This window comes from Camelus dromedarius, chromosome 9 (genome assembly GCF_036321535.1).
Source record: "Camelus dromedarius isolate mCamDro1 chromosome 9, mCamDro1.pat, whole genome shotgun sequence".
NCBI classification, from domain to species: domain Eukaryota; kingdom Metazoa; phylum Chordata; class Mammalia; order Artiodactyla; family Camelidae; genus Camelus; species Camelus dromedarius.
Genome location: NC_087444.1, coordinates 52,062,256 through 52,087,737, shown reverse-complemented (window position 1 = coordinate 52,087,737; position 25,482 = coordinate 52,062,256). Strand labels below are relative to the sequence as shown.

The 25,482-nt window shown below is 38.1% G+C and overlaps 1 protein-coding gene across 5 annotated transcripts in view; it reads right to left on the bottom strand.

Moving 5' to 3' along the window:
- Window positions 1–25,220, bottom strand: part of NETO2 (neuropilin and tolloid like 2) — a 53,246-nt gene extending 28,026 nt beyond the window's left edge. For 3 of the 5 annotated variants that reach the window (XR_010382320.1, XM_064489194.1, XM_031458516.2), the window contains exons 1-6: window positions 24,870–25,220; window positions 14,441–14,497; window positions 11,496–11,636; window positions 10,600–10,848; window positions 6,112–6,156; window positions 5,900–6,027 (exon numbers count right to left, since the gene is read on the bottom strand). Coding sequence is in view for 4 of the 5 variants with exons in the window: in XM_064489194.1 (XP_064345264.1) it covers window positions 5,900–6,027; window positions 6,112–6,156; window positions 10,600–10,848; window positions 11,496–11,636; window positions 14,441–14,497; window positions 24,870–24,903 (654 nt within the window). In the remaining variant the exon portion in view is untranslated. The remainder of the gene's footprint in view (window positions 1–5,899; window positions 6,028–6,111; window positions 6,157–10,599; window positions 10,849–11,495; window positions 11,637–14,440; window positions 14,498–24,869) is intronic. The other 2 variants (XM_031458517.2, XM_064489195.1) reach the window with 2 other exon arrangements.
- Between the last annotated feature and the right edge of the window lie 262 nt (window positions 25,221–25,482).

The following is a 25,482-nucleotide window of genomic DNA, read 5'->3' as shown; positions in this document are numbered from 1 at the left end:
AAAACGTCCATTTCAACTTTATCGCTCTGAAACATTTCCAGGAACTGAGGACAAATATTAAAAGATGCTCTCATTGCTCGTGCTTAGGAAATTCCAAGGGTTTTGTGAACTCTGTGCTAGAAATGAGAATGAAGAGCAAATATATATTTTTTATTAGAAAGCAAAATATCACAGGGGAATACTGATCTTTGGTGGTATCAGGGTGAAGAACTGGTATTATTGTGAAGAATTAGTATTATTTCTTCTTTAAATGTTTGGTATAATTTGTCACTGTATCCATCTAGGCCTGGAGCTTTCTATGTAAGGAGGTTTTTAACTATTAATTTAATTTATTTCATAAATATATGGCCATTAGATTACATACTTCTTCTTTGCTGTATTTGAGCAGTTTGTGGCTTTTAAGGAATCTGTCCATTTCATCTAAGTCATCTGATTTTTCACTCATGACTTTTCACTGCATTTTATTATTATTATTTTTAGCATTGGAGGGTCTAAAGTGATATCCTCACTTTTGTTCCTGATGCTGGTAAATGGTTTATATTTATCCAGATATTTACCATTTCTGTTTCCTTTCATTCATAAAAGTCCAAGAGTCTTTCTAGTACCATTTCTCCTTTATCTAAAGAACTTCCTTTAGCATTTCTTCTATAGCAGGTCTGCAGGGAATGAAAGTCTTCATTACAACATGTAGTTATTTTGCCCTCACTCCTGCAAGAATATTTTTGCTGGATATAAAATTCTGAAGTTCACAGTTCTTTTTTTCAGCAGTTAAAGATCTGATGTACTATGCTTTGATGACTTCTGAGGAGAAATCCACAGTTATTCAGATTGTTCCCTTATACGAAATGCATCATTTTTCTCTATCAGATCTCAAAGCTTTCAATCTTTGGTTTCAAGGAGTTTGATTTGATACTTGTAGGCTTTGTTTTTTGTTTGTTTTGATCCTATTTGGTGTTTGCCAAGCTTCTTGAATCTGTAAATTTATGTCTTTCACCAAATTTGGGGCATTTTTAGGCAATTATTTCTTTGAGTTATTTTTTCTGTAACAATCTCTTCCTCTTCTCCATCTGGAATTTAAGTGATATGAATTTTAGGTCTTTTGAAATTGGCCCACAGGTCCCTGAGGCTCTACTATAATTTGTTTTCTTTTTTCTCATTACTTCAAGTTAGATAGTTTCTACCGGTATCTTCAAGTTGATAAGACTTTAAGATCTCCATTCTCCTATTAGGCCACACAGTGAAGTTTTTGTCTTGTTTTGTTTTAAGTTTAAGACACATTTTTCATTTTTAGTTCTAAAATTTTCACTTGGTTCTTTTTTTATAGTTTCTATTATTTGGCTAAGATCTATCTTTCCACTCATTTTCAGAGTGTTTACCTTTACCTCATGGAACATGGTTATACTGTTGCTTTAAAATCTTTGATAATTCCAACATCTGAGTCCTATTAGGACCAGGATCTGTTGACCGCATTCTCCTTTCAGAATTATAATTTGTTTCCCTGTTTCTCTACATCTGAGTAATTTTTAAACTATATCTTGAACATTTTGAATATAACACTGACATGCGGGACCCTGTTAAAAATTCATGGAAAATGTTGAATTTTGTTGTTTGTTTTATCAGGCAACCTAACCTGTTAGGGGTTCTGAGTAACTAACAGTGTAGAGAAAAAAAAATGGGGGTTCCCTCCATACTCTCCAGACATCACCACATCCTTTTCCAAGCTGTACTGGTTAAGGAGATGGGGTTTCTCTGAGGGTTTCAGTTGCTGTAGCTGTTGCGACTGATGCTCACCATGGGCGGAGCTGGTAAGAGGGGAAAACAAACAACCCAGGGATTCCCTCTTCGGGTTTGTAATGGCCCCTTTCCCCGCCTTCTGGCTAGAGTGCTTTCTCTGAGTTCCTGTTATCAGTTCCATGAAATAGTCCAAGAGATAAAAGAGAAGGAAAAAAAAAACCCTGTGACCCTCTCGGAGTCATTATTCAAGTTCTGACTTCTCTCCAAACCTACCTTCTAATGGTTACTTTTCAGAATCCTCATGTAGTTGCTTTCTTAATTCTATCCAGAGTTTTCAGCTATAATAAGTTAAGAGAAATGAGCTGTAGTGGGCTTACTCCATCTTGGCTGGTTCTGGAAGTCAAGTTTATTTTAATGTAGTAAACGATGAATTTTATCTTTATGGCTTGTACTTTGTCTCTTCTTTGTTTTTACTAAACTGTTTCCTGACCAATGTTTATAGAAATATACTCCTATATTTTCTTCTAAGTTTTAGTTCTAACATTTAAGAATGCATTTTTTGTCAACTGTAAGACAGAGATCTCATATCAACAGTAAATTGTTGTAGTGTCAATTACCAAGTGTCTCCTTTTGACCTAAACATAAGACCTGGCACTATAAAACTCCTAGAAGAGAACACAGGCAAAACATTCTCTGATGTAATTGTAGCAACGTTTTCTTAGGTCAGTCTCCCAAGGCAATAAAAATAAAAGCAAAAGTAAACAAAGGGGACTTAATCAAACTTACAAGCTTTTGCAAGCAAAGGAAAGCATAAACAAAACGAAAAGACAACCTACTGACTGGGAGAAAATATTTGCAAATGATGCAACTGACAAGGGCTTAGTTTCTGAAATATGTAAACAGCTTATACAACTCAACAACAAAAAACCAAAAAACCCAATCCAAAAATGGGCAGAAGACTCAACAGATGTTTCTCCAAAGAAGACACACAGACAGCCAGCAGGCATATGATAAGATGCTGAACATCATTAATCATCAGAGAAATGCAGATCAAAACCACAATGAGGTACACCTCAAACCTGTCAGAACAGCCATCACTAAAAAGTCTGGTTTTCTTCTTCCCTTTGTAATTTATTTATTCAATAAATATTCAATTTTTTTTCTTTTTCTTCAGGAGTTCTTCATAGTTTGTTTTATAATAGTTTTAAATCTCATCTGCGGTTAACTTATGACCTTTTTCACTTCTGATATTATTTCTTTTTTTCTAGATCAATCTTGCCAGAGGCATGCCTACTGCTAGCTAGCTAGCTAGCTACCTATCTATCTACCTATTTATTTTTTACAAAGGGTCAGCTTTTGGTTTTGTTGTTTTTTTTCTTCTTGTAAATTTTTAATTTCATTTATTTCTGTTCTTTTATTATCACCTTTACTTTGGATTCCTTTTTGTCATTCTTTTAAAACTTCAGTTGAATCTTAGCTCATTAAATTTAAAGCCTTTTCTTCTTCTAAAGGAAGCAATTATGGTCATAAATTCCCTTGACGTACTTTTAGGGGCAACCCACAAGTTTCGATATGTAGTATTTTCATTATTGCTACATTTTGAATGTGTTCAAATCTCCATCCTGATTTCTTCTGTGACCTATGAACTACTAAATGGTATATTAAATTTCCAAATGTTTGGGGTTTTAAAGTTATCTTTTGGTTGCTGGCTCCCATTTAATTGCATTTTTGTCAGAGGATGCTCTGCTTGATACCAAGCTCTGGTATGTCTATCAGACTCTTTCTTCATCCAGCGTCTGGATCAGTTTTCATATAAATGTTTCATGCATGCTTGTAGAGAATGTACATTCTCTGGATGTTACAAGAAAAGATACCAGGTCCCATTAGGCATACTGTGTTGTTTAAACCTTCTAAGCTTTGTTAATTTTTTTGTATGCTTGATTAATTACCAAGAGGTTAAAAAAATACATATTATAATTGTGGATTTGTCAATTCCCCCAGCAGTTGTCAATTCATGTTTTGTACATTTTGAGGCTACATTAATACATAAAATTTAAAACTGCATCTTCCTTGTGAATTAGTGACCATCATGATGTCTATTTCAACAGTTATGTCAGCTCTCTTTTGCTGTTTGGTATTTCTTTTGTTTTTATATTTTCAAAATGTCCTGTAGTTAACCAAAAACAGGATATATTTGGATTTTAACTTCAGTATTCGGTCCATTTATTATTTTTGCCCAGAAATACCTTAATTTTATCCTCATTCTTGAATGATGGTTTAGTTGGATATGGAATTTTTGAATTTTAGATTGCCAGTTAATATTTTTGCTTAGTACTTCGAAGACATTACTGTTTTCTGGCTTCTATTTTGCTATTGATGATTCTGATGTTATTCTTCATAGGCAATCTCTCTTTTCTTTTCAGTTGTTTTAAAGATATTTTTGTTGTGTGGTGTCCCATGTAACTGAGTGTCAATTAAAACAGTTTTTTCCCCTTGGCTTTCAGAGTCACTACATGTATTGTCAACACTTTTTGACAAATTTGTCAATTCTCGAAAATTTTCTTAATAAACTGCCACTTTCCCTCACCCTCAAGCTACTTTCTGGGTACTTTTCTCAAATCTATCTTTCAACACTATACTTTTTACTTGAGGAAGTTCTGTTCGGTTACATTTAAAGTGTACTTGGTCATTTTTCTTTCTCATCTTTTTGATTCCTTCTTGTAGGATATTTAACACACTTCAGTTCTCGAGCATCTGAGAAGCTTCTTGCTGTTACACCAGCTGACTCACTTGTGATGGGTTGTTCACAATGCTGGGTTGTGAGTTACCTTCAGCAGTGTTTCATCCATGACAATTCTACAGCCTCCATGGTTATTTTGCATTTATTTTTCCCAGGTGTCTCAGAAGGTTTTATAAACCCAGGATCATTTTGTTGATTGTTGGGCTAAGTGGTTCCTCATAGAGCATGGAATGTAAATTCACATCCAAAACTCTAATATAAAGATAGGCTCCTAGGTGTAAAATGTTAGGAGACAGCTCAGCCTTGCTCCCATCCTGAGGCTGAGCCCACGAAGAAAAGCTTCTCTGTCATCAATTTGTGCTAGTGGGTGATTTTTTCTAATCTACCAATTCATGGCAATCATCTCCTTTTCAGGGTTCCAGCTTTACGTGAGGGATCTCACAAAGGCAACATGAACCCTGGACCTTCTTTTCCTGTCTCAGTGCGGGTATTAATACCAAGGTCCCGGCACATCTACTCCTGAGGAGTCACAGGTTACTGAAACCAGCAAGGAGTATTTGTACCATCAATTTCTGTCTTTATTTTATTGCCCCAGTTCATAGTTCTCTCTTTTCACTTCTAGTTCAGAAGAATTACCTTCTTTTTTTTGGAGCTTATCTATGCTTTTAAAAGGATACCTGTCATATTTTATCCAATGTTTCCAGGTGTTTGTAATAGGCAAGTTTTCAGGTTATCTAACCTATCATATTACCAGTAACTCTCAATCTGGTTTTTATAATTCTTTAAAGGTTTCTTCTACTCTTACTCTTTTCTCTTTTTACTTATATATATATATATACACACAACAAATATAATTTTAACTGTTACTATTCCTAGAAGTACAAATTAAAAGCAAAAAGCAAAAGTTGTTAGCAACCAGTCTCAATCTGTCAGAGTTATTTAAAAACATCCTTCCCTGTGGTACTTTCCAACAAAAAACTCTACATGATTAGCAGAGGACAGCATGGTAAGAACACAGAACTAAGACTCAATGTATTCATGTTCTGACTCTGACACTGCTATGACCAACTCAGAGACCTTTGAGAAGACATTTTAACCTCTTACGGCCTATTTTACCTCCTCCTCAAGTTTTATATGAATCTGTGATCACACTGATCAACACTGGCACTCTCCAGTTAGGAATATGCAAATTTAAAAAATCGTAAAATTCTTAAAATAACAATCTTAACGCATGTCGGATATTCCTGAAATTTATATTTTGTAACAATGCTGAGGTCTTAGGAGATGCTTAATAATGTGACTCAAATTAATTTTTGAAAAGTTGTAGTGTCAGTTTAAATAATCAGTAAGTAACATGAACCAAAATAATACATTATACAAATCACATCTTATTCTTCTATGAAGTGACTCCATACATAATAATACCTTAGCTTTTGGGGTAGCTTTAATCGTCCATATGCAGTCAACTGCTTGACCAGGTTTCGTTTTTTCTTCTTGTTCTACCTGACTAGAACGCACTATTCCATCAGCTCCTGACAGCTCGAACTGGCAATCTAGAAAGAACAGATGAATGATGTTCAAAGGAATGTAAGATTGATCCAAAGATGCCATGAGGAAAAAGAGGTAATATACTAAACCTGGGATGGGATTTAAAATACCTCCTAGGTAAGTAAAATCTGGATCTGTAACAGAGAAAAGAAGAAAGTCATTGGCATGGAGATATTTTAGTTACTTTAAGGCTTAATGCCTTAACTATGTCTAATGCTACATTTAATAGCAAAGCAAGAGAAAGCTTTCATTGGTGTACACTGTAGACCACTGGTAATTCATGAGCATATTCAGGTGCTCCCTTATAGGACTGATGTTTTTAAAATGATACTGTTTATACTTTTGATCTCATTATGAATTAGTAACTTATTTATGCTACCTGAAAACTCACCACCCTACATCAATAGCAGTAGCCAGTCCATTGATGGATGAATGAACAAAATGTAGTGTATATAATGTAATGGAATATTATTCAGCCATAAAAAGGAATGAAATTCTGACACATGCTACAACATGGATGAACCTTGAAATGCTGTGTTAAGTAAAATAAGCCAGACACTTAGGAACAAATGCTGCATGATTCCATTTATTGAGGTGCCTTGATTAGTCAAATTCATAGAGACTAGATTCAGGGGCTATAGGGAGTGGGGAATGGGGCATTAAGTGTTGTTTCATGGGGACAGAGTTTCAGCTTGGGATGACTAAAAAGTTCTGGAAATGGATAGTGGTGACACAACACTGTAAGTGTCCTTAATGCAACTGACTTATACACTTAAAAGTGTTAAAATGGTGATTTTTATGTTATGTATAATACACCACACGCACACACAGTAACTAGTGAGCTGTTTTTCCACAATGGCAGGAAAAAGAAAGATGACTAGATGGTACAGAGGGTATTCTGCCCTGTGAAGTAGTTCATAGAAGATTCAGAACCAATAGTCCATATCAAAATAACTGATTTAATTAAATTGGCCAGGTGTTTGATTTTTATGAACTAAATCAATTAACTGAAGTAACTGACATTTTAGTATCAAAAAGACATTACAAAATCTTAAGTATGAGTCAGATTTTTGCAAATTGAAAAGAAAGAAAAAATGGACATCAAAAACAATGTTCTTAATTATTTGAATGTTTTTAAAAATATTAAAAAACAGAATTAGTCAACTTTAATTATAAAAGAAGAAAACAGCTCTTTTTCTTCTATTAGTTTTATGTATCATGAGAGCAACTTTCTATGACTTATGGCTAAAAATATAGACAAATTATAATAAATGCTTAGGATTTCTAGACTATATTACCTTACATTTGCATTTTTTAGTACTTCAGAGTTTCTACATACATTATCTTTAATATTATGCTAACGATAATAACATCAGGAAGATGATGTAATATTCCATTTTATGGATGAGGAAATTAAATCAGAGAGATTATGACTTTTTTAGATCATACAATGGCAAAGTCAGGACTAGATTCCAATTCTCCAGACAATTTTTCTTCCTCTATCATGCTGCCTTTATAATGTGGGCAAAGATGCCACAATTTTACCACTAAAAGAAAAAAAACAAAAACAAATAGGCAATGCCTAATTAGCTAAATTATGGCTATGTCTAGTTACTTAAAGTCATATTTATAAAACAAATTTTGTTTAGGGATTTGCAAATCTGAAAGAAGCCTACTAACAATGCTGAGAAATTAGTATTTTTTAAATATAAGAAATTCTCTAAGCTACTGGTGATATTTGTTGAGGCAGAGGCTCTTAATGGATTGCTACTTCCTGGAAGTAACTGGGATAATTCTGGAAATACTAGTGCAATAATGACAATATCTTAGAATTCTTGCTTACATATGAAGAAATTTTGATTCATCTGCCAGACAGTTCCTATGCCTTTTCACTCTAATGCTGTTTAAGATTTAGATTTCTCTTTGACATTTCTCTGCAAAATTGCTAAAGTGTCGTTGCCCCCTTCTACTTAGCAAGGTTGGGTTTAGTTTATTAAGTTAAAAAAGATCAGTTTCTGCAATGTATTCTAAATTAAGCTAAAAAGGTTTCCCCCTACTTTTTTTCAATATGTACTTCGATAACCATGCTAACAGTACCTGGCATTAAAACAATTTTAACAAGAACTGAGCAATCAGTTACATATAATAAACACATAAAATAGGTTTTTCAGGCTAATTGGAGATTCTGAGAACTTTTAGACTAGCAAGTTTTAAATTATGTCAGTTTGATATACATATCTCCTACCTGAACTTTCAAATTAAGTTTTTTTAGACACCTGTTTGTATTTTTTTAATTTATTTTTTATAAATTTATTTTTATTGTAGTAAAACACATATTTACCCTTTTATCCACTTTAAGTGTACAATTCAGTGGCATTAAGCACATTCACAATGTTGTGCAACCATCACCACTATCTACCAAGCAAAAATTAAAGATGAATTTTAATATGATCTAGCAATTGCACTCCACGGTACTTAGCCGAATTGAGTTAAAAACTTGTCCATACAAAAACCTGCGTATGGATGTCTACAGCAGGTTTATCTGTAGTTGCTAAAACTCTGAAGCAGCCAAGATACCCTTCAATAGAATGGATAAACAAATTATGGTACATCCATAGGATGAAATATTATTTAGTATTAAAAAGAAATAAGGTATTAAGCCATGAAAAAACATGGAGGAAACTAAAATGCATATTATTAAGTGCAAGAAGCCAGTCTGAAAAGGCTACATACTGTATGATTCCAACTCTATGACATTCTGGAAAAGGCACAACTATGGAGACAGTAAAAAGGATCTGTGGTTGCCAGTGTTGGGGTGGGACGGATGAACAAGTGGAGCACACAGGATTTTTAGAGCAGTGCAAATACTCTGTATGCTGCTGTATTGGTGAACATATGTCATTATACATTTGTCCAGACACACAAGAAGGACACCAACAAGAGTGAACCCTAATGTAAACTATGGATTTCAGGTGATAATGTTGTGTCAGTGTAGACTCATCAGTTGCAACAAATCTACCCCTGGTGTGGGATATTGATTTTGGATTTTAGAGGTAGCTGTGTGTGGCGGGGAGCAGGAGGCATTTGGTAACTCTACTTTCTGCTCAGTTTTGCTGTAAACCTAAGACTCTTCTAAAAAATAAAGTTTATTAGATAAATTTTACTTTTTAAAATTTTATCATTTTGGCCCTGAGAACATAAATACTGAAGTGACACTTAAAAATTTCCACATTTACTAACAGGAAAAGAAGTTGTCTGTTTTGTTCAGGCAAAAAAGCAGATAATACAGTGGCATGAATAACATGATCTCAGTTACAGAAAACAAACAAAATAAATAAAATATATAGAAAAACACCTGAAGGGATACACACCAAATTGTTAATACTGCTTTTTTAAATACAGGGTGGTAAGATTATGGATATTTTTTTTTCATTGAGATATGTTTTAATTTTTTTATAAAAAATTCTTGTATGAAAACATAAATAATAGCAAAATGATTATATAATTGTTACACAAAGTTACTTTTTCATCTTGTTAGTCTGTAAGCTCTCTGAAGACAGGAGAAATTAACTTGTGTACCTCTGTGTTTCCACGTTAGGATGTGCATACTTTTACAGTGGCCAGGGCTTTACAGTTCTCAAAGTGTTCTCATGTACTGTGGGGATGGTATGATAGGTAGAGTGTCCTGGACTTTGAGAAGAGAGGGTGATGTGAAGATGGAGGCAGAGACTGGGGTGATGAGGCCAAAAGCCCAGGAAAGCGGCATCAGCCACCAGAAACTGGGAGAGGCTCGGGATGGATTCTCCCCCAGAGTGCCCAGAAGGAACGTGACCCTGCTGGATTTTGGACTCTGGCCTCCAGACCTCTTAGAGAATAAATTTCTGTTGTCTTCAGCTGCTACATTTGTGGTAATTAAGTTATGGCAGTCTCAGGAAGGCATTACCATCTTACCAACAGCAACTCTCAAGCACAACTCTGTGCTTAATATTCAATCTTACAGCTAGTAGGTGGCAGAGAAAGGATTCAAACCCAGATCTTTTGCCTCCAAGTGCAGAATGGTATTCTTTCTATTGCTCAGTATTTTCTAGAGGCCATGTATTCAAATGAATGGTTCAGTCCTTCCAAGGGAAAAATAAACCTACCAAAATAATTTTTGGTAGAGATTATGAAAATAACACAATTTGTTGTATGTATATATTTATTTAATGGAGGTACTAGGGATTGAACCCAGGACCTCATGCATGCTAAACATGCACTCTACCACTGAGCTATACCCATTCCCTGATTTATTTTCTTTAATATACTTATTTTGATGTTTTTGGCCTTGATATATGGTATAAAACTTAAAAAAAATCTAAGAAATGTGATACCATATATGACATGCTTCAAAATGCAAGTAATACAGTTCTAGTTCCAATTTTTGTTAAGGTTTTATTTATTCATGAACTGATTTCCCTTTGACTTTGCTAATTCCTTTAAAGTCTTGATTTGATTAACGCAACTGAATTATCTCTTTTCCAGCCTTAAGAATCTAAAACCAGAATGAGACCTACCCACTGAAACAAAAACTTCATTACCTGGAATAAATGAGTATTTTGCTCGAAATCCCAGTCCTTCGAGTTCTTCATCAGAACTAAACTTAATCCACATGAATCTACCTGTTGATCTAATCAATGGGGGACTTTTCACACCACAGTAACGATCTATAAGTGGAGAGAAACCAAATGGCCCATCTCGAACTTCCAAGTGATCAAACCGACATTCAAATGATGGTTCTATATAATAATGTTCATCAAAGGTCAACTCTATTCTTTGACGTGGAGCAGCTAGAAAATAAAAGTAAGCAAATTAGGGCAACACGAACAAGAAAAAGTAAAAATGTCCTGACACAACTGAGAAAAACACAACAACTGCTCTGTTACTGTTTCATAGATGAGGATCATAATGCAAACAGCTGTATATACAATTCATGATAAATACTCAATTGTATATTAATAGTAATAATGCTACTCTGTAGAACTATAGGAGTCTTTCCCTTTGGCATATGCTGTTTATTAAATTAACTAAATGTACTTAATTAAAATTAGAGTTGAGAAGCTAATGCTTATTTTATAAGATACAATGTACCACGATAAACAGAAAAACAGATAAAAGAAACAAATAATGTAACTATGGACATAAATTTGCATAAGAGATGCCAGTAAGTGTAAGTTTCTTATCAGAGAAATTTTTCATATAGAGTGATGCATTCAGTTGAATTATATTTTAGAGGATTCAAAATTCCTATAAAATTTCAACTATTATTTTGTTAATACATTCAGTATTAAGAAATATTTACAATGACTAGAATGTAATTAAAATACGTATTTAAATTTTGCCCAAATTGGTTTAAATAGGGCATTTTACCAATGCATTTAGCTTTACAATAAAGTAAAAATTCATCCAATGAAAGATAGAAATTGGTCAAATATACCTTCCAAAATGTAGATACATTCCTTGTTTGGTGGATATGAGTCAGGATAATTTGGTGAAGCGAAATGACCTCCATTGCTGGTTCGAACCCAAATGCCACACTGGGTTGCAGGAATGTGCTTCATTCCAATATTTTGTCCATCTTAGAGAAAAATAGCATTTAAATTAAAACATTAAACATAGCAAAAGAGAATAGTATTCTTCTCTTTCCCCTACAACTTCCCCAAATAACTGCCTGCTCTGTTATACACACACATACATAATTTTTAAGAACCACTGCCAAATTTAGAACACACTGAAAACAGAAGTGAAAGAAAGGTAAGACTGTGTGCTGTGAATATGCTGCTACAGGACAAGTGTGCCAAGTTAAGAGAGCAGGGAAATAAAGTGCTTAGATTTTACAAGGGCAAAACCATGTGGGAGAATCTGACAAATCAGTAAAACTCTACAAAATTCAGTTCTGACATAAAAATGAGAGGATCCCAGGAGTTTACCTTTGGAGTGGTACCTTTGTATTTAGTCTAAAACAAAGTCAAACAAGATTCAAAGATGACAGAGGGATTTGAGTTAAAGGTTGAAGACTGAATGCATGCATTTAGCTCTTCCCCTCTTCAAAGTTCACTTAAACAACAGTCAATAATTTTTTTAAGGGTATAAACCCACAACTGCAAAGAGGTGGGTGTAACAGTAACAACTGGCAGTGCTGCGTATCTCTGCAGGTGGCGCAGGAGGCGGGGTAACTGGGCTTTGTAAAAATATGAGGCTTAGTTAAATGTCTACTTAGAATCAGTCTGATTTCCAGTACCCTCCTCTACTCCACAGATCTAGGCATAGCTGCTGCTCTATCACCGCATCAGAAAATAAAATTCTTTCTTTGGAGAAAGTGATTCAGGGTAATCGGACTAGGGGACACCAGGCACAGCTGTGGGTGAAAATACCAACCTGCAATCAGGGAGACGAGATGAATGTTAATGTTAACATGCCGAGTGACACTTCCGGTCTCTGCCCCCGCCCCGCTCCCCAAAGGACGCTTGGTCAGATGCAGACCCTCTGAGCAGGAAACGGAATCTTAAGCTTTTCTGGGGAATCTAATTAGCCCAAAGAAAAAGACTCAAGGATGTGAACTCAGGGGTTCCCCAATGTCAGGTCACTCAACAGTCAGGGCTGCAGTAAACAGGCCATCTACACTTGCAGACAGCTAATGAGTAGGTGTGAGCACTCCTCTCAAAAGTATGAGCACACATTCAAGGAGCACCAGACACATGAGGAAAGCCTCTAACGTGAAAAACAGATTAATAAACAGAAAAAAGCAACTCTGAGGAAACAAAGATTATGGACTATGTTTTAAAAAAACTAAACAAAACTATCATTTTATTGCCTCAGAGAAAAAGAAAATACTGTTGATCCTTGAACAACACAGTCTGAACTGCAAGGGTCCACTTCTACGTTACAGGGTCTGCAGCTGGTTGAACCTGAGGATGCGGAACCATGAAAAGGGACTGTCAAGTTACAGGCGGATTTCCTACTACCTGCGGGTCGGCACCCCTAGTCCCTGCATTGTTCAAGGGCCAGCTGTAGATCCATAAAACAAGAACAAGGCATACTCTAGGAAAAGAATATTCAGAAAACAAAGTCTCTAAAAATAGAAGAAATGAAAAAATTAAGAAGTTTAGTGCAGAAGTCCACGAAGTATGGCCTGCTGCCTGCTACTGCACATAAAGTCTCCCGGAACGTGCTCATGTCCACTGTGTGGACTGCCCATGGCTGCTGTCGCCCCACCGCAGGGAGAGCTGCTCCTGAGGCTAAGGGCCTGCAGGGTCTTACATGCTTACTATCTGGCCCTCACAGAAAATGTTTCCCAATTCTTTGTTTAGAGGATAAAGCTGAGGAAGTCTCAACAAAGACTACTGAGAAGACAAAATAAAAAGAGAAATGGAAAACAGAAAGATTAAAAGAAGAAGGTAACCAAACAATAGACATTCCTTAAAGATAGAAGAGAGAGAATGGACAAAAGGGAATTTTAAAAAATTAAACAAGAAAAAAAAGAAAGAAAAATTTCCTAAACCTAGAGACAAAGTTTCATACTGAAAAAGCACAATGGTTGATTCAATGTAAATCCTGAGCAGACAGAACCAGAATTATGGCGTTACTATACTGATGTGGGTGCTACAGGCGGAAGGTTAAAAGAACACTTGCGTATGGCTGGGGGTGAAGAGTAGGAGCGTGAAAGCGCTGAATTCTCATCTTTCACGGTGGGAAAAACATTATCTAATACCTGAATCTGAAATAACTAAGAAGTAACAGGACAGTATGTTGTTTAATACCAAAGGAGTCAGCTAAGAGTGGTTATCTCCATGGAAAAGTGGGGTAGGGGACAGACTTTTCTTAATTAACTCTTTAGAATGCTTTGATTTTTGTCATGTGTATGTATAACTTTGATGAAAATAAAAATAAATCAGGTTATTTAGGAAATCTACTAAATTCTGACATGAAAATCTGTTTCATAAATCACACTAGTTAATCCTCTTTCATAAGCAAGGACAACTGGAACAGGTCCGTAGGGCTCTGAATAAGATACTGATGGAAATGTTTCATTTGTCTACATTGGAAAAGGGTTTTTTTTTTTTTTTTTTTTTTTTTTTTTTTTTTTTGCTTAGTGATAAAGCATGAATCTCATTTAATTTTTGGACCTAATCCATAGTGTGCTAGGAGTCATTAGTTATGCCAATTTAAAAACTGTGTCAGGGTAAGACTTTACAATGACAATTTACTCCAGTTAACTGCAGCTGAACCCGAATGAATCGAGGCTGACAGGTGGACAGAAAGCCTGAGGTCACTGGAACCCCCAGAGGGATTACGGAAATAGTACTCAAAAGTTGCAATCCTTTCTAACACGCCATCCCACTGTCCTGACCATGCAGTAAATTAGCACCTTAAGTACTTTACCTGGGGTCTTTTGGGCCACAGCAATGCCTTCCACTACAAGTATTGTTATTAACAACACTAGAGAAATAAAAGAGAAGAGAAGTTAAAAAGTTGAATCTACATCAGATTTTACTGAATTTATAAGAAAAATCAGATGACAAAAAAGATGAACTAAAATCCCTATTACTTACTAACATTCACTCTCAAGATTTTTAAGGGTTAAATGTTATGAAAGTTACTATTTGACACTTAACTCCCAAAAATCCTTTGGTTGATACTGTACTCATTTATACAAGCACTAATAGCACATTTTCAATTTGTGATGAATTAAAAAACATGCACTTTTCTTTGCAACACACTGTGCTGACTGACCCCATTTATCCTATATTTACTGTACTCCATCTCCTCAAAGACTTTACACACATTATGGCTACCTTTCCAATGTATTATGCCAGTAAAAGCTCAATTAGATTATTTGACTTCTGAGAACATTCATAATAAAGACAGAAGTAAGGGGGCAGCAGTTTCCCAGAAATCAGTACAAGACACCCTATAGTTGTGCAGCACTATGCTGTGGCCTGTGTTACAAAAGCGAGCATTATTTAGAAACTGGAGCTTTTTTTCCCTAAGTTTAAAATTTCTGATACCCAATCAACAATATATTGAATTGCTTTGTGTATGTTTGTATTTTGAAGATTCTTTTAAACATTTTATTTTCATGAATGGTACACTGGTATCTTTCACTCTTCCTTTCAGTGGAAATCACACTGTTAGCCTCCTGTGGGAACTGGGGTTTGTATCACTCCTTCAGTCAGTAAGCACGTACAGACCACCTGCCAGAGAGCAGGGACAGAGGATATATGGGCTGGAGCAGGGAAGAAACACAGCAGAACAGTTAAGAGAACGGACTTTAGGAGTTAGGTGGATCTAGGCTGGGGTTCGAGTTTTGCTGCGTACCAGCTGTGAGGCCTTCTCAGCTCAGTTTACTTGTAAAATGGGAATGCTGTGCTAACAGCAACCTCAGAAGGCTGTTGTGAAGATCAAATGAGGTGATGCACAGAGCACTTCCTATGCGCTAGGCATTCTACTAAATAAGTGATAGCTCTGACGGCAAACTACCATCCTTAAGGAGTCACCCTACGGTCAAAGACAATCCACAACACGAGTTGAAAAGAACTTCAACAGGGGTTATGCAAAAGGGGTTACAAAGAAAGCACTCTGGAAGCAGGAAAGGTAACCGTTCATTCTGCTGGAGGTAAAAAGGAAGAGAATGAGGAAAACGTTACAAAAAGAAGGTATATTCTCGTTGGACCTTATAGGACTTCTCCCCAGGAGAAGGAGAAAGAAACAGCTTAGACAAAAACATGGCGGCGTGGGCACTTACTTCTCTCTAGGAGGTGTTAGCAAACGCTGAGTAGGCAGTACGGTTCGCACGTGGAAGGGAAAAGTGACTGATCAGCTCACACACAGTAGGATGAGACCTGATTCTAAAAAGTTGTGAATGCCACACTAAAGAGTCTGGACTTTTGACTATAACGAGAAATCACTGTATGTTTTTTACCCAGAGAGTGACATTATCACATCTGTGCTTTGGACCAATAATCCTGATGGCTGTGTAGAGTCTAAACTTTTGAGAAGAGAGGTCACTCAGGAAGCAAAGATGATAAGGTCTTGAAGTAGAGCAGTAATGGAAGTGAGAAGGAGGAGAGATTTATAACGTGATTCAGATGCAGGATCAACTGCAGTTGGTGACTTAAAGGATGTTAGGGGTGAGGGAGACAGAGGCACTGAAGAGGCTGCTAGTTCAGTGACTGGCAGACGGTCAAGCCACTGTTCACTCAGCATCATGTACACAGTATCTACCACCCAAGTCACCAATGTACAAAGAGTTGTTTATGTCTCATAATCTAATCATTTGACATATTCTTCTTTGGTTTCCTACATCCTTGCTGACCTCTGTCACCACCGTCTTATCTCAACAATTTTAATTTCCCCTCTCCTTCTTTGGCTGCAGGTAGTATTGGAGGTCTCCTGTTACGTTGGAACAATCCTTCCTTCAAAGTCTTCACATCTCTGTACTGGGTCAGAGTTAGAGGAATGGAGTCTTGAAAAAAACTTTTTAAAAAAGAAGATTTCTGATCAAAAATAAAACCTAGGGTAATATTAGATATTTGACAATTCAGCAAATAACACAACCATTTGTATCTGTATATCTTGTTAGAGGACACTGTTTCCCAAGGCGTATCATCCCATTCAGATGATACACAACTGGTCAAAATTTTGTACTCAGTCTATCTTTCCTCCTGAATCACAGGCATAATAATGTACTAGTTTTCACATTTATAATTCACAGTATATAAGCAAGTAACACAAAGCCAGGCAGACAGGAAAAGCAAGAAATCAACAAATTGAAACCAGGAGAGAAACAGTAAAACTACAGCAAAAAGATGAACTGTGCTTGGAAAATTATATAATGACTAATAAAAACTTGGCTGTGTAACACATCTGATTTATGAAATTTGCACAGAACAGAACTTTGCACTGAGGTAGAACAATCATATTAAAAATAAAGTTACAAGACCAAATAACCTTATTACTCTTTTCTACTTTAGGAGGCTGCTCACAACTTTTTTCCCCAAATGTTAAAAAAAAAAACTATTCATAACTTAATCAACCAAATGAACTGTGCCTCTGACTTTTAAAAATGACATATAAATAAGGCAAATCTGTACAACAGTTAGGGACAGAAACATTAGTGATAGTCGTGGTGCTACAGTTGTGACTCTCAATCATTCTACATTCCATATCATAATGAACACAATTTCTTCCTAGTTGTATAATAAGATCTTTGTAAACTGCTTGCTATAATCAGGCTGAGACAGTAACGCAAACCCCACTGATGCAAACCCTGGAATTACCCACTATGTGAACAGTGCTGCGGCGCTCTGTTCTGTCCTCACTCCCATCACCTAAGTGCCCACTTGTTCCCTTTGTACCAAAAGGATCAATAATTTCTCAAATCTAGAAACACCTCACATGTTGAATTCAAAGATGATGCACCCAGGAAGGCAATAATTCTTTAAGGCAGAAATCCATGCCAAAATAAAATTCTAAACTCCATGTCACACAGCTGGGTTATGCAGAGAACTGCTTGTGATCGGATGCTTGAACAGGTAGTGCCCGCCATTTATGAACTTACCTCTGGCTCTGGAGGTTAGTTTAGGCTTTTAATAACTAGTGCACAGATCTGCCTGAAAAACGAAGGCCTAAATGATACAGACACGTGCTATTCAAGGTATTAAAGACAAATCCTCAAAGCTACTCCTTTTATTCTACCTCTTTTTAACCCTGAATCACTGTCATAATAGTTCACCCATAGTCTTGTGTCCAGGCCTTCTAGTTTAAGGCCCTACTTTTCATTAAGTAAAAATCAAGGTCAGGTTTTTTCTTTCCACTGTTACTTAATAGTGGCAATTCTGGCCAATGCAATAAATACTGGAAAGGAGACAAAATTATTATTTATAGACAATGTTATTTTAAAACCTAGAAGTCCCAAGAGAATCACTTGGAAAATGATTACACCTATTAAGGGAAGCAAGTAAGGCTAAAACAAACAAGTAATAAATAAATTTAATACAATGGAGAAGTAATATGTTTTGGACAGTAAAACAATGTAAAGGTAACCATTCATCCCGGTAGGTTATACAATATTTAATAATGTTTTAATCAAAATCTTAGTGGCTTTTTTTGTATTTAAAATGCTTCTGATGCTCATCTTGAAGACTTTTTTATACTGACCAAGGAAAACACAAAAAAGTAAAATACATAAAAATAACATACTTATTGTAAAGCTACAATAATTTTAAAATTAGCAACAGTGGAGGAAGAAATAGATAATCTGTCAGTTAAACACCTCTAGCACCCACTGTATTACAGGCAGCGAGTCAGTCCTTGGAATTACAATGAACTAAGGGGCTTTCAGATAAGAAAATGGAAAAAAAGAAAAAGCTCAGAAACAGTTAAACACACACACACACACACACACACACACACACACACACACACACACCCCAGAATATATTATGATATATGTGATATTTGAAACACTTGGTGAGAGGACGGCTTTAATAAATGGTTCTGGGATAACTTGTTAATTATTTTGGAAAAAAGTAGATCCCTACTTCAAGCTAAATAGAAAAATAAATACCAGATTGGAAAAAAAAGGTGAATTATATTTATACTTTTGGATGGAGAACACTTTCATTTACTAAAGACAGAAACATAAACAAAAACTATAAATAAATGAGAAAAAAGATTAGGCCACCAGAAAGATGTGCCAAAAAGACAAAACAATGCAGAAATTCAGCATTACTAATATATTTTTTTAAAAAAGCAGATTCGAGTGTTGGTCAGGATATAAGAAACTGACTTGTACTGCCACTGGACTGTAAACTGGCACGGCGCTGGGGAGGTTAATCTAGTACATGTATCAAGGCTTAAAAATGTACAAACCCACTCAGCAATTCTACTTCCAGGTTTGAGAACTGAATCCCTGGGACAGCAGTTCTAACTGTAGTGTGCATCGTAATCACCTGGAGGGCTTATTAAAACACAGATGAAGGGGGAGCACTTCCAGAGATTTTGATGCAGCAGGTCTAGGGTGAGACTTAAGAAGTCACATTTTAACAAGTTCCCTAGTGATGCTAAAGCTGCTGGTTCTGCGACCACACTTTGAAGACCACTGCAATAGGAGAGTGACAGGACACTGAAAGGAACAGAACAAGGCTACCTGCTTTCTCCTTTGGTGACAGTGGGGCCAGTGTGGGCCAAGACGGGTGGGGCAGAGCAGAGGGTAGGCACAAAGGAGTTGATGCTGTGAAAACACTGGTGAATGCTCTACCAACTATGTGTATATATATATTCTCATTAAGTCCCTACAAATACTTCTGGTTTCTGAACACCTGCACTTGCCAGGGACTTCCTCTGCTTCTACAAAATTATCTTCACTCTGTTAAAAACCTACTTTTTCTAGGAATTCTCTCAAGATTAATTTTATTAGATAGCATTCAGACTTTTCACTTCTGTGACTATTCACTGGCTCTCTCTCTCTGGTTTTGTTTCTTTCATTGATTTTACACCCTCCTACACGTTAGCGTTAGGTTTGGCTTGAGTAATAGAAAAACCTAAACTAATAGTTTAAACAAGATAGACTATATTTCTCTATCAAGTAAAACAAACTGTGCAGATAAGCAGTCAAGGGCTAGAGTGAGGGCTACACCATTACTAGGAACCTAAGCTCCTTCTACTGTATTGTTCAACTGTGTGTGACTTTCACTTCCAAAGTCATCTTATGGTCCAGTATAGATGCTGGAGTGCCAGGTGTTGTATCTGCATTACTTTCAGCAAGAATGAAGAAATGACACAGGGCCTTCCTCCTTCCTTTAAGAACATTTGCCCAGAATCTGCAATGATCGCAAAATAAAACCTTAAAACTGAACTACAAAACCACTACCACTTTACCAAAGTTGCACACACATCTGTCACATGGCCATACCTAACCCTAAGGAAAGCTGGAAAATCTAGTACTTACTTGGGTGATTGTGTGCTTAAAATTCAGAGAATTACTGAAAGGTAAAATGGATACTGGGAGAAACTGGCTATTTCTGCCATAGTCCCCTATTGCCTACTCTGTACTCAGCAGCCAGTGGTCCTTCTAAACATTAAATCAGATCATATCACAGCCTTTCATAACATCTTCCAAGAGTCCCATTACATTCAGAATAAACACACACTCCTCTCTGACTTCAGGGGTCCCATGTGCTCTGGCACCTGACCATGCTCTTGGCCTTCTTCCCGTTACTCCAACACACTAGCTAATTCCCATCTTAGGGACTAGCTATTTCTTCCGCGAGACTCTCTGCACGGCTGGTTCCCTCCCATCAGTAAGGCGTTGTGAGGCTTCTCCGACCACTAAAGCAGCTCTACATTTTCTCCATCCTGTTTTATTACATAAATCATATTTTAATTACTTGTATTACCTGCTATTTTCTTTTGCTTGTTTATTATTTGTCTCTTCCAACTGGAAAGAGGGACTGAGTCTCTCTGATCCACTGATGCTTCTTCAGTGACTAGAAGGCTGGCTGGTCCACAACAGCACTCAATAAAAATTAGATGAATGCATGAAGTGACTAAGCATAACCCTGATTATATCTTCTTTGTAGCTACAACATAGAGTACAGGGAGGCCTGCGCTAACAAACTAGCAAGCACACATCTTGGTTAATAGTAGCCACATAGATGACCCAGCTGCCTTTTATCTGAGCATAAGGCAGGGCACAGAAAAAGAACTGATTTTTTTTCCCCTTTAACATATGCTACTCCTGTTTCTTTTCTCAAGCTGACTCAATTTACCTTCATTAAAAATGAAACGTACCTCTTTCTGAGCTTTCCCGTTTTAAGCATCTGAGCGGTAAACATAAGGTTTGGTAAATCTATCATGAGAGTCCAGAATGTGACCACCTAACTGGTCTCCCTGCTCCTTACTCTTTCCATAATGAAAGCAGAATGGAGTTCGGTTAGAGTCCACATACTACTTGAGGTAGTAGTAACTTGTTTTCAATCAACTGTGTTCCAGAGAACAAAAAGGCAGCCTCACTTAATCAAATTTAATTCTACTTTTCAGTTAAGAAAGAAGATGGATTTTGGTGAAATTTGGGAGCACTCTAGTCTCCATATGCTAATCACACTGCCCATCTATTGTAAGAAAGAGGAACTGTAGCAGAAGTGGCTCTCTTTCCTGCACAATGGGGCTGTCCTGGAGATGGGGCTCTGCATGCTCTGATCACACAGAAGTCTTCCTCAGGCATCCACAGCAGCTGCCATCAGATTTTCACACAACCAGGCCACATTTTAGGGAGTATTTGCTATCTCCTTACCCACTAAGGCTGTTATTTCCAATATATTACTCTAGGCATGTTTAAACCAACCTAATGTCTGGGATGAATTGAGCTTTCAGATTAGTACACCCTGTAATTTTGTGAGCAGTATAACAAACACGCTAAAAAAAAAAAAAGTGTCAGTTTTTCAGGAGCCATTCTGCTGAGGGACTGAGAGGGTAAGACCCTCACCAATTAGAGCAACCTTGCTCTCATCCGCTGCTTTTGTTTAGTTTTTAAATAACTCCTTATAAGAGTTCCTCTGAGGGAGTTCTGTTAAGGGAAATTTGGAAACCACTGGTTAGATCACGTTTTAGGATCCCTGTTCCGACTCAAAGACCACAATAATTGGGATCTCAAAGTGTCTCAGGGACACACTTTTTTTTTAGTATCAACAATTACTCTGCAGGAGCGTAAATTTCAAAACCATAGGGGATTGTGCTGAATGGGTAGTAACCAAGAGCAGAACTTGGATTGTTTAGACTTTTAGACGTGAACTTTATACTTAAAGTTTATCTTTCTTCTATCTCATTCCTAAAAGGACTGAAAATGGCTTTGATTTGAACTTGTTTTGTAATGAACATGTGCCTGCATTACAGGGCTACATGTTTTTCCTAAAAGGTGAGTTTGGTTTCAAAACATAGATAAACTAGATTCAACTTGAGGATTTACTATAATAAAACCATCGTTTAGTCAGACTTTTCAAATGTTAGTATTGAAACATTTTCTTCAACTCCCAGGGGGAAAAAGCAGCCAAAAAGTTAATTTTTAACAAGGCTATGTTTTAAAACTTCCCTATTAAAGGGATAGCTCTTTGGTACAATACTTATTTCTGTATGGTTTTACTTTCTTGGATGAAGCTTAAGAATGAAGGACAGGAGTTTAATATTTGTCAGAGTCTCAGATAAAATTTTTTAAATATAGTGCCAATGGTGCACTATAACACCATAAATTTAACCACAGTTTTTACAGATTTAAATGTAACTACATCTAATAGGATTCTCCTGGAGCAAATGTGCAGAATGAATATGAAATCCAGTAAAAAATGGTTTATAAATCTAATGCAACATTTTCATGTGACTATGATACTCAACTTTGATAGAAGGTAAGTCAAATTTTATAAGGCCTGGAGTGATCATAAACAGAAGTGAATTATTCAATTTTAACAATATATGAAAGATTTAAAAGCCCAATACAGTTATCCTTTTGTTCTTACTGCTGAAAGTAAAACAAAGAATCAATGGCATCTTAAAGAAAATTACCTTCTTAAAATTTCGCACACTCATGATAGCTGATTTGTTTTAGTACAAACTGACCATAATATTCCAAAAAAGGCTTTCAGTAGGTAATATATGTAACTGTGCAAATGTTAAATAACTGCTTCTGATAAGAACTTCGATGTTGAAGCAACTTACCTTATAGGATACTTAAGGGCTACTTTTTCATGTGTTTAGTGGTGGCACTGGGAAAAGCCAAGATTTTTGAAAAGATAATTAAAAAAATTAAAATATCAATTTTTGTATAGGTATAACACATGCATTTGGTTAAAAAAAATCAAGTGATACAAATGGGTGTGCAGTGAACCAGAAGTCTTCCCTTTACTCCTGTTTCTCAGTCTCCCAGATTCTCTTCTCAGAATCAACTTTTGTTAATTTCTTGACTCTTTCCAGACCAATTCCCCATATTTACAAAGCACATATACATAAACTTCAGAAGACTTAAAAGATAGCTTGTTTTCTTCCTAGTAAGCCTAACAACAACAATTTAGCTTGAGCTTTAAAAATACACCAGCACGTAAAAATAGTGTAGGCTGGGTAACATTAAGAAGAAAAGCCAGACACTACATCGTTTTCACTGTAGCTCTGCCATCAGCCACAGAATCCTTGCCTGAAAGGTGCGACAACTAAATGCTTCACCACGGCGGCCAGAGAGGGCAGTGTGTACCAGCGGCAAAGGCAGAAAAGATGCAAAAGCCTTCACCATTCCGAGTATCAGTGATTCTGTCCTATTCAGCTCAGTTTCGTCAAGTTCTGCAGGTAAAGCTGTATAATAGATCAACGTGATTTCTGCCCAGAGGCGGCTACTCAGAGGGAATGTCATTATGATGCTGAACATCCTAAGGCAATCAGAACAACAAAGCAAATTCAGATAAGGAGCACTATCAGAAACCCTACTGTGCATATGGTTTATTTTGAAACAGTAAAACAAAATCTCAATTTCCAAGGAACAGTAATATAAATTAGGAGTTACAGACAGGAAAGACCATAGAAATTGATTTCAGAGTTTTAAATTTTAATATATGAGGAAATCATTAAGAATCTATGGGATGACTGGGGAACAATCACCAGCTAGAAAGTCCTAGGTTATCATAGTACAAACTGTACATATAAGTATCGCAGTGGGTAATTAAATTTTGAAATATCAATTATGAATTTAGAAATAGCTGAAGAATAGTTTGTGCAATTAAGATTAAAAGCAAAATTATACTGAATTTTCCAGTAAAACAAATTTGAAAAAAGTGTTCGTATGGAGTGGAAAAAAACACCAACATTTTCACCGCACAAATACCAAGATACAGTGAAAAGCGATATATGATACCGCTAATCAATGCCTTAACTCCTTACCCAATATAAAAAAGGGAATATTTCATAACATTACAAATACATAGCTATTCAGTTTTCAGTTTTAAGTCAGCAGGGGGAAAGGGAAGCCCTTTATTGGTGGTGGTGTTTTCCTCTGAGGACCGAAATAAGAATTTATTTAGTCCGATTTCCAGAAGCAACTTTGTATCATAATCTTAATTATCTATCTATATAAATTTTAATCTAAAATAACACCTCCTGGATAATGCAAAGCAGCTATAGTATGTTTGGAGCTTTTGCGTACTTGGCAAGCCGACTGTTTTCAATTCCCGGTACAACACATAGAGAACAACCAGGCACCGGCGGCAGGGTATCCCCAGGTCCCGGGAAGCGCCTGGGCGCAGCCCCGAGCAGCGGCGCCGGGCCGGGCCGGGTCGCGGCGCCCGCAGTGGTGCCGCAGCCTCCGTGGCCGCAGCAGGTGGGACCCGGCCGGCGGGCAGGCCGTTCCACCGCCCGCCACCGCGGGGCTTTTCGAGAACGGCTCCGCGACGCCTCCGCTGAGGTTTTTATTGTTTGCGTGGAATGACTTTCTGTTATTCATGGTGAAAAAGACCGGCCTCCACTCCAGTCACACGAACCCTACAACTTTGCAAAGCGATGTACGGAATTCCGAGGAAGAGGCACGAGGGCACAGCTCGGAGGGCCCCCGGGGCCACCGCGTCCCGATGCGCTCCCCGTCCCCCGCCACAGCCTGCCAGAAACACAGAGGGCCGGGGAGAAGCGCTCCGGGAGCGAGTCGATCCGGGCGGGCACCGGGGATCCGCCGTCTGCTCGCGCCAGACAAAGGGGCGCGTCGGGCTCCCAGCGCCGGGCAGGGACGCGAAGACGCCGGTCTCGCCCGCAGGGGGCGCCGTCCGCGGCCCCGGGCGCTTACCTTTGAGGACCGAGTAGAGCTGCTCCAGGGCCATGTTCCCGAGCGGCTCGGCGCTTCAAGAGGGGCCGAGGCGGCGGCGAAAAGGCGGCAGCAGAGGCGCGGCACTCACGGCCAGGCGAGGCGGCAGCCCCGCTCGGTCCCCATCGCCGGCTACTGGGCTGCTCCCCGCGGGGCAAGGCTCAGGTCCTGCGGCCCTCCATGCCCAAGCCGCCGGGCAGGCTCCCGCGCCGCCCTAGCCCCCGACGGGCGCCGCCTCCTTCTCCGCGGCGCTCCGTCCCATCGACCGCCCCGGGGCGGAGGAGCGCGGACGCGAGCGACGGGGCTGGCACCGGCCGCTCCGCCTGCAGCCACGGCGCTGGCCCCGCTGAAGTGGCGGGCGCGGGGAGCCCAGGCTCATTTAAGCAGGGAGCGCGAGCGCCGCGTGCCGGCCGCGCCGCCTGCGCGCAGGTGCCCGCCCCCCGCCCCGCCCGCGTGCCCCCGCCCGCGTGCCCCTCGCACCCCTCCCGGCCAATCGCCTGACGAGCCCGCCCGCGGCCTCGCACTCTGGGTGGGCGGTGCGCCGGGCCGGCGACCGTTAGATTGGGGCGGGGCGGGGCGAGGGGGTCTGGGGCGC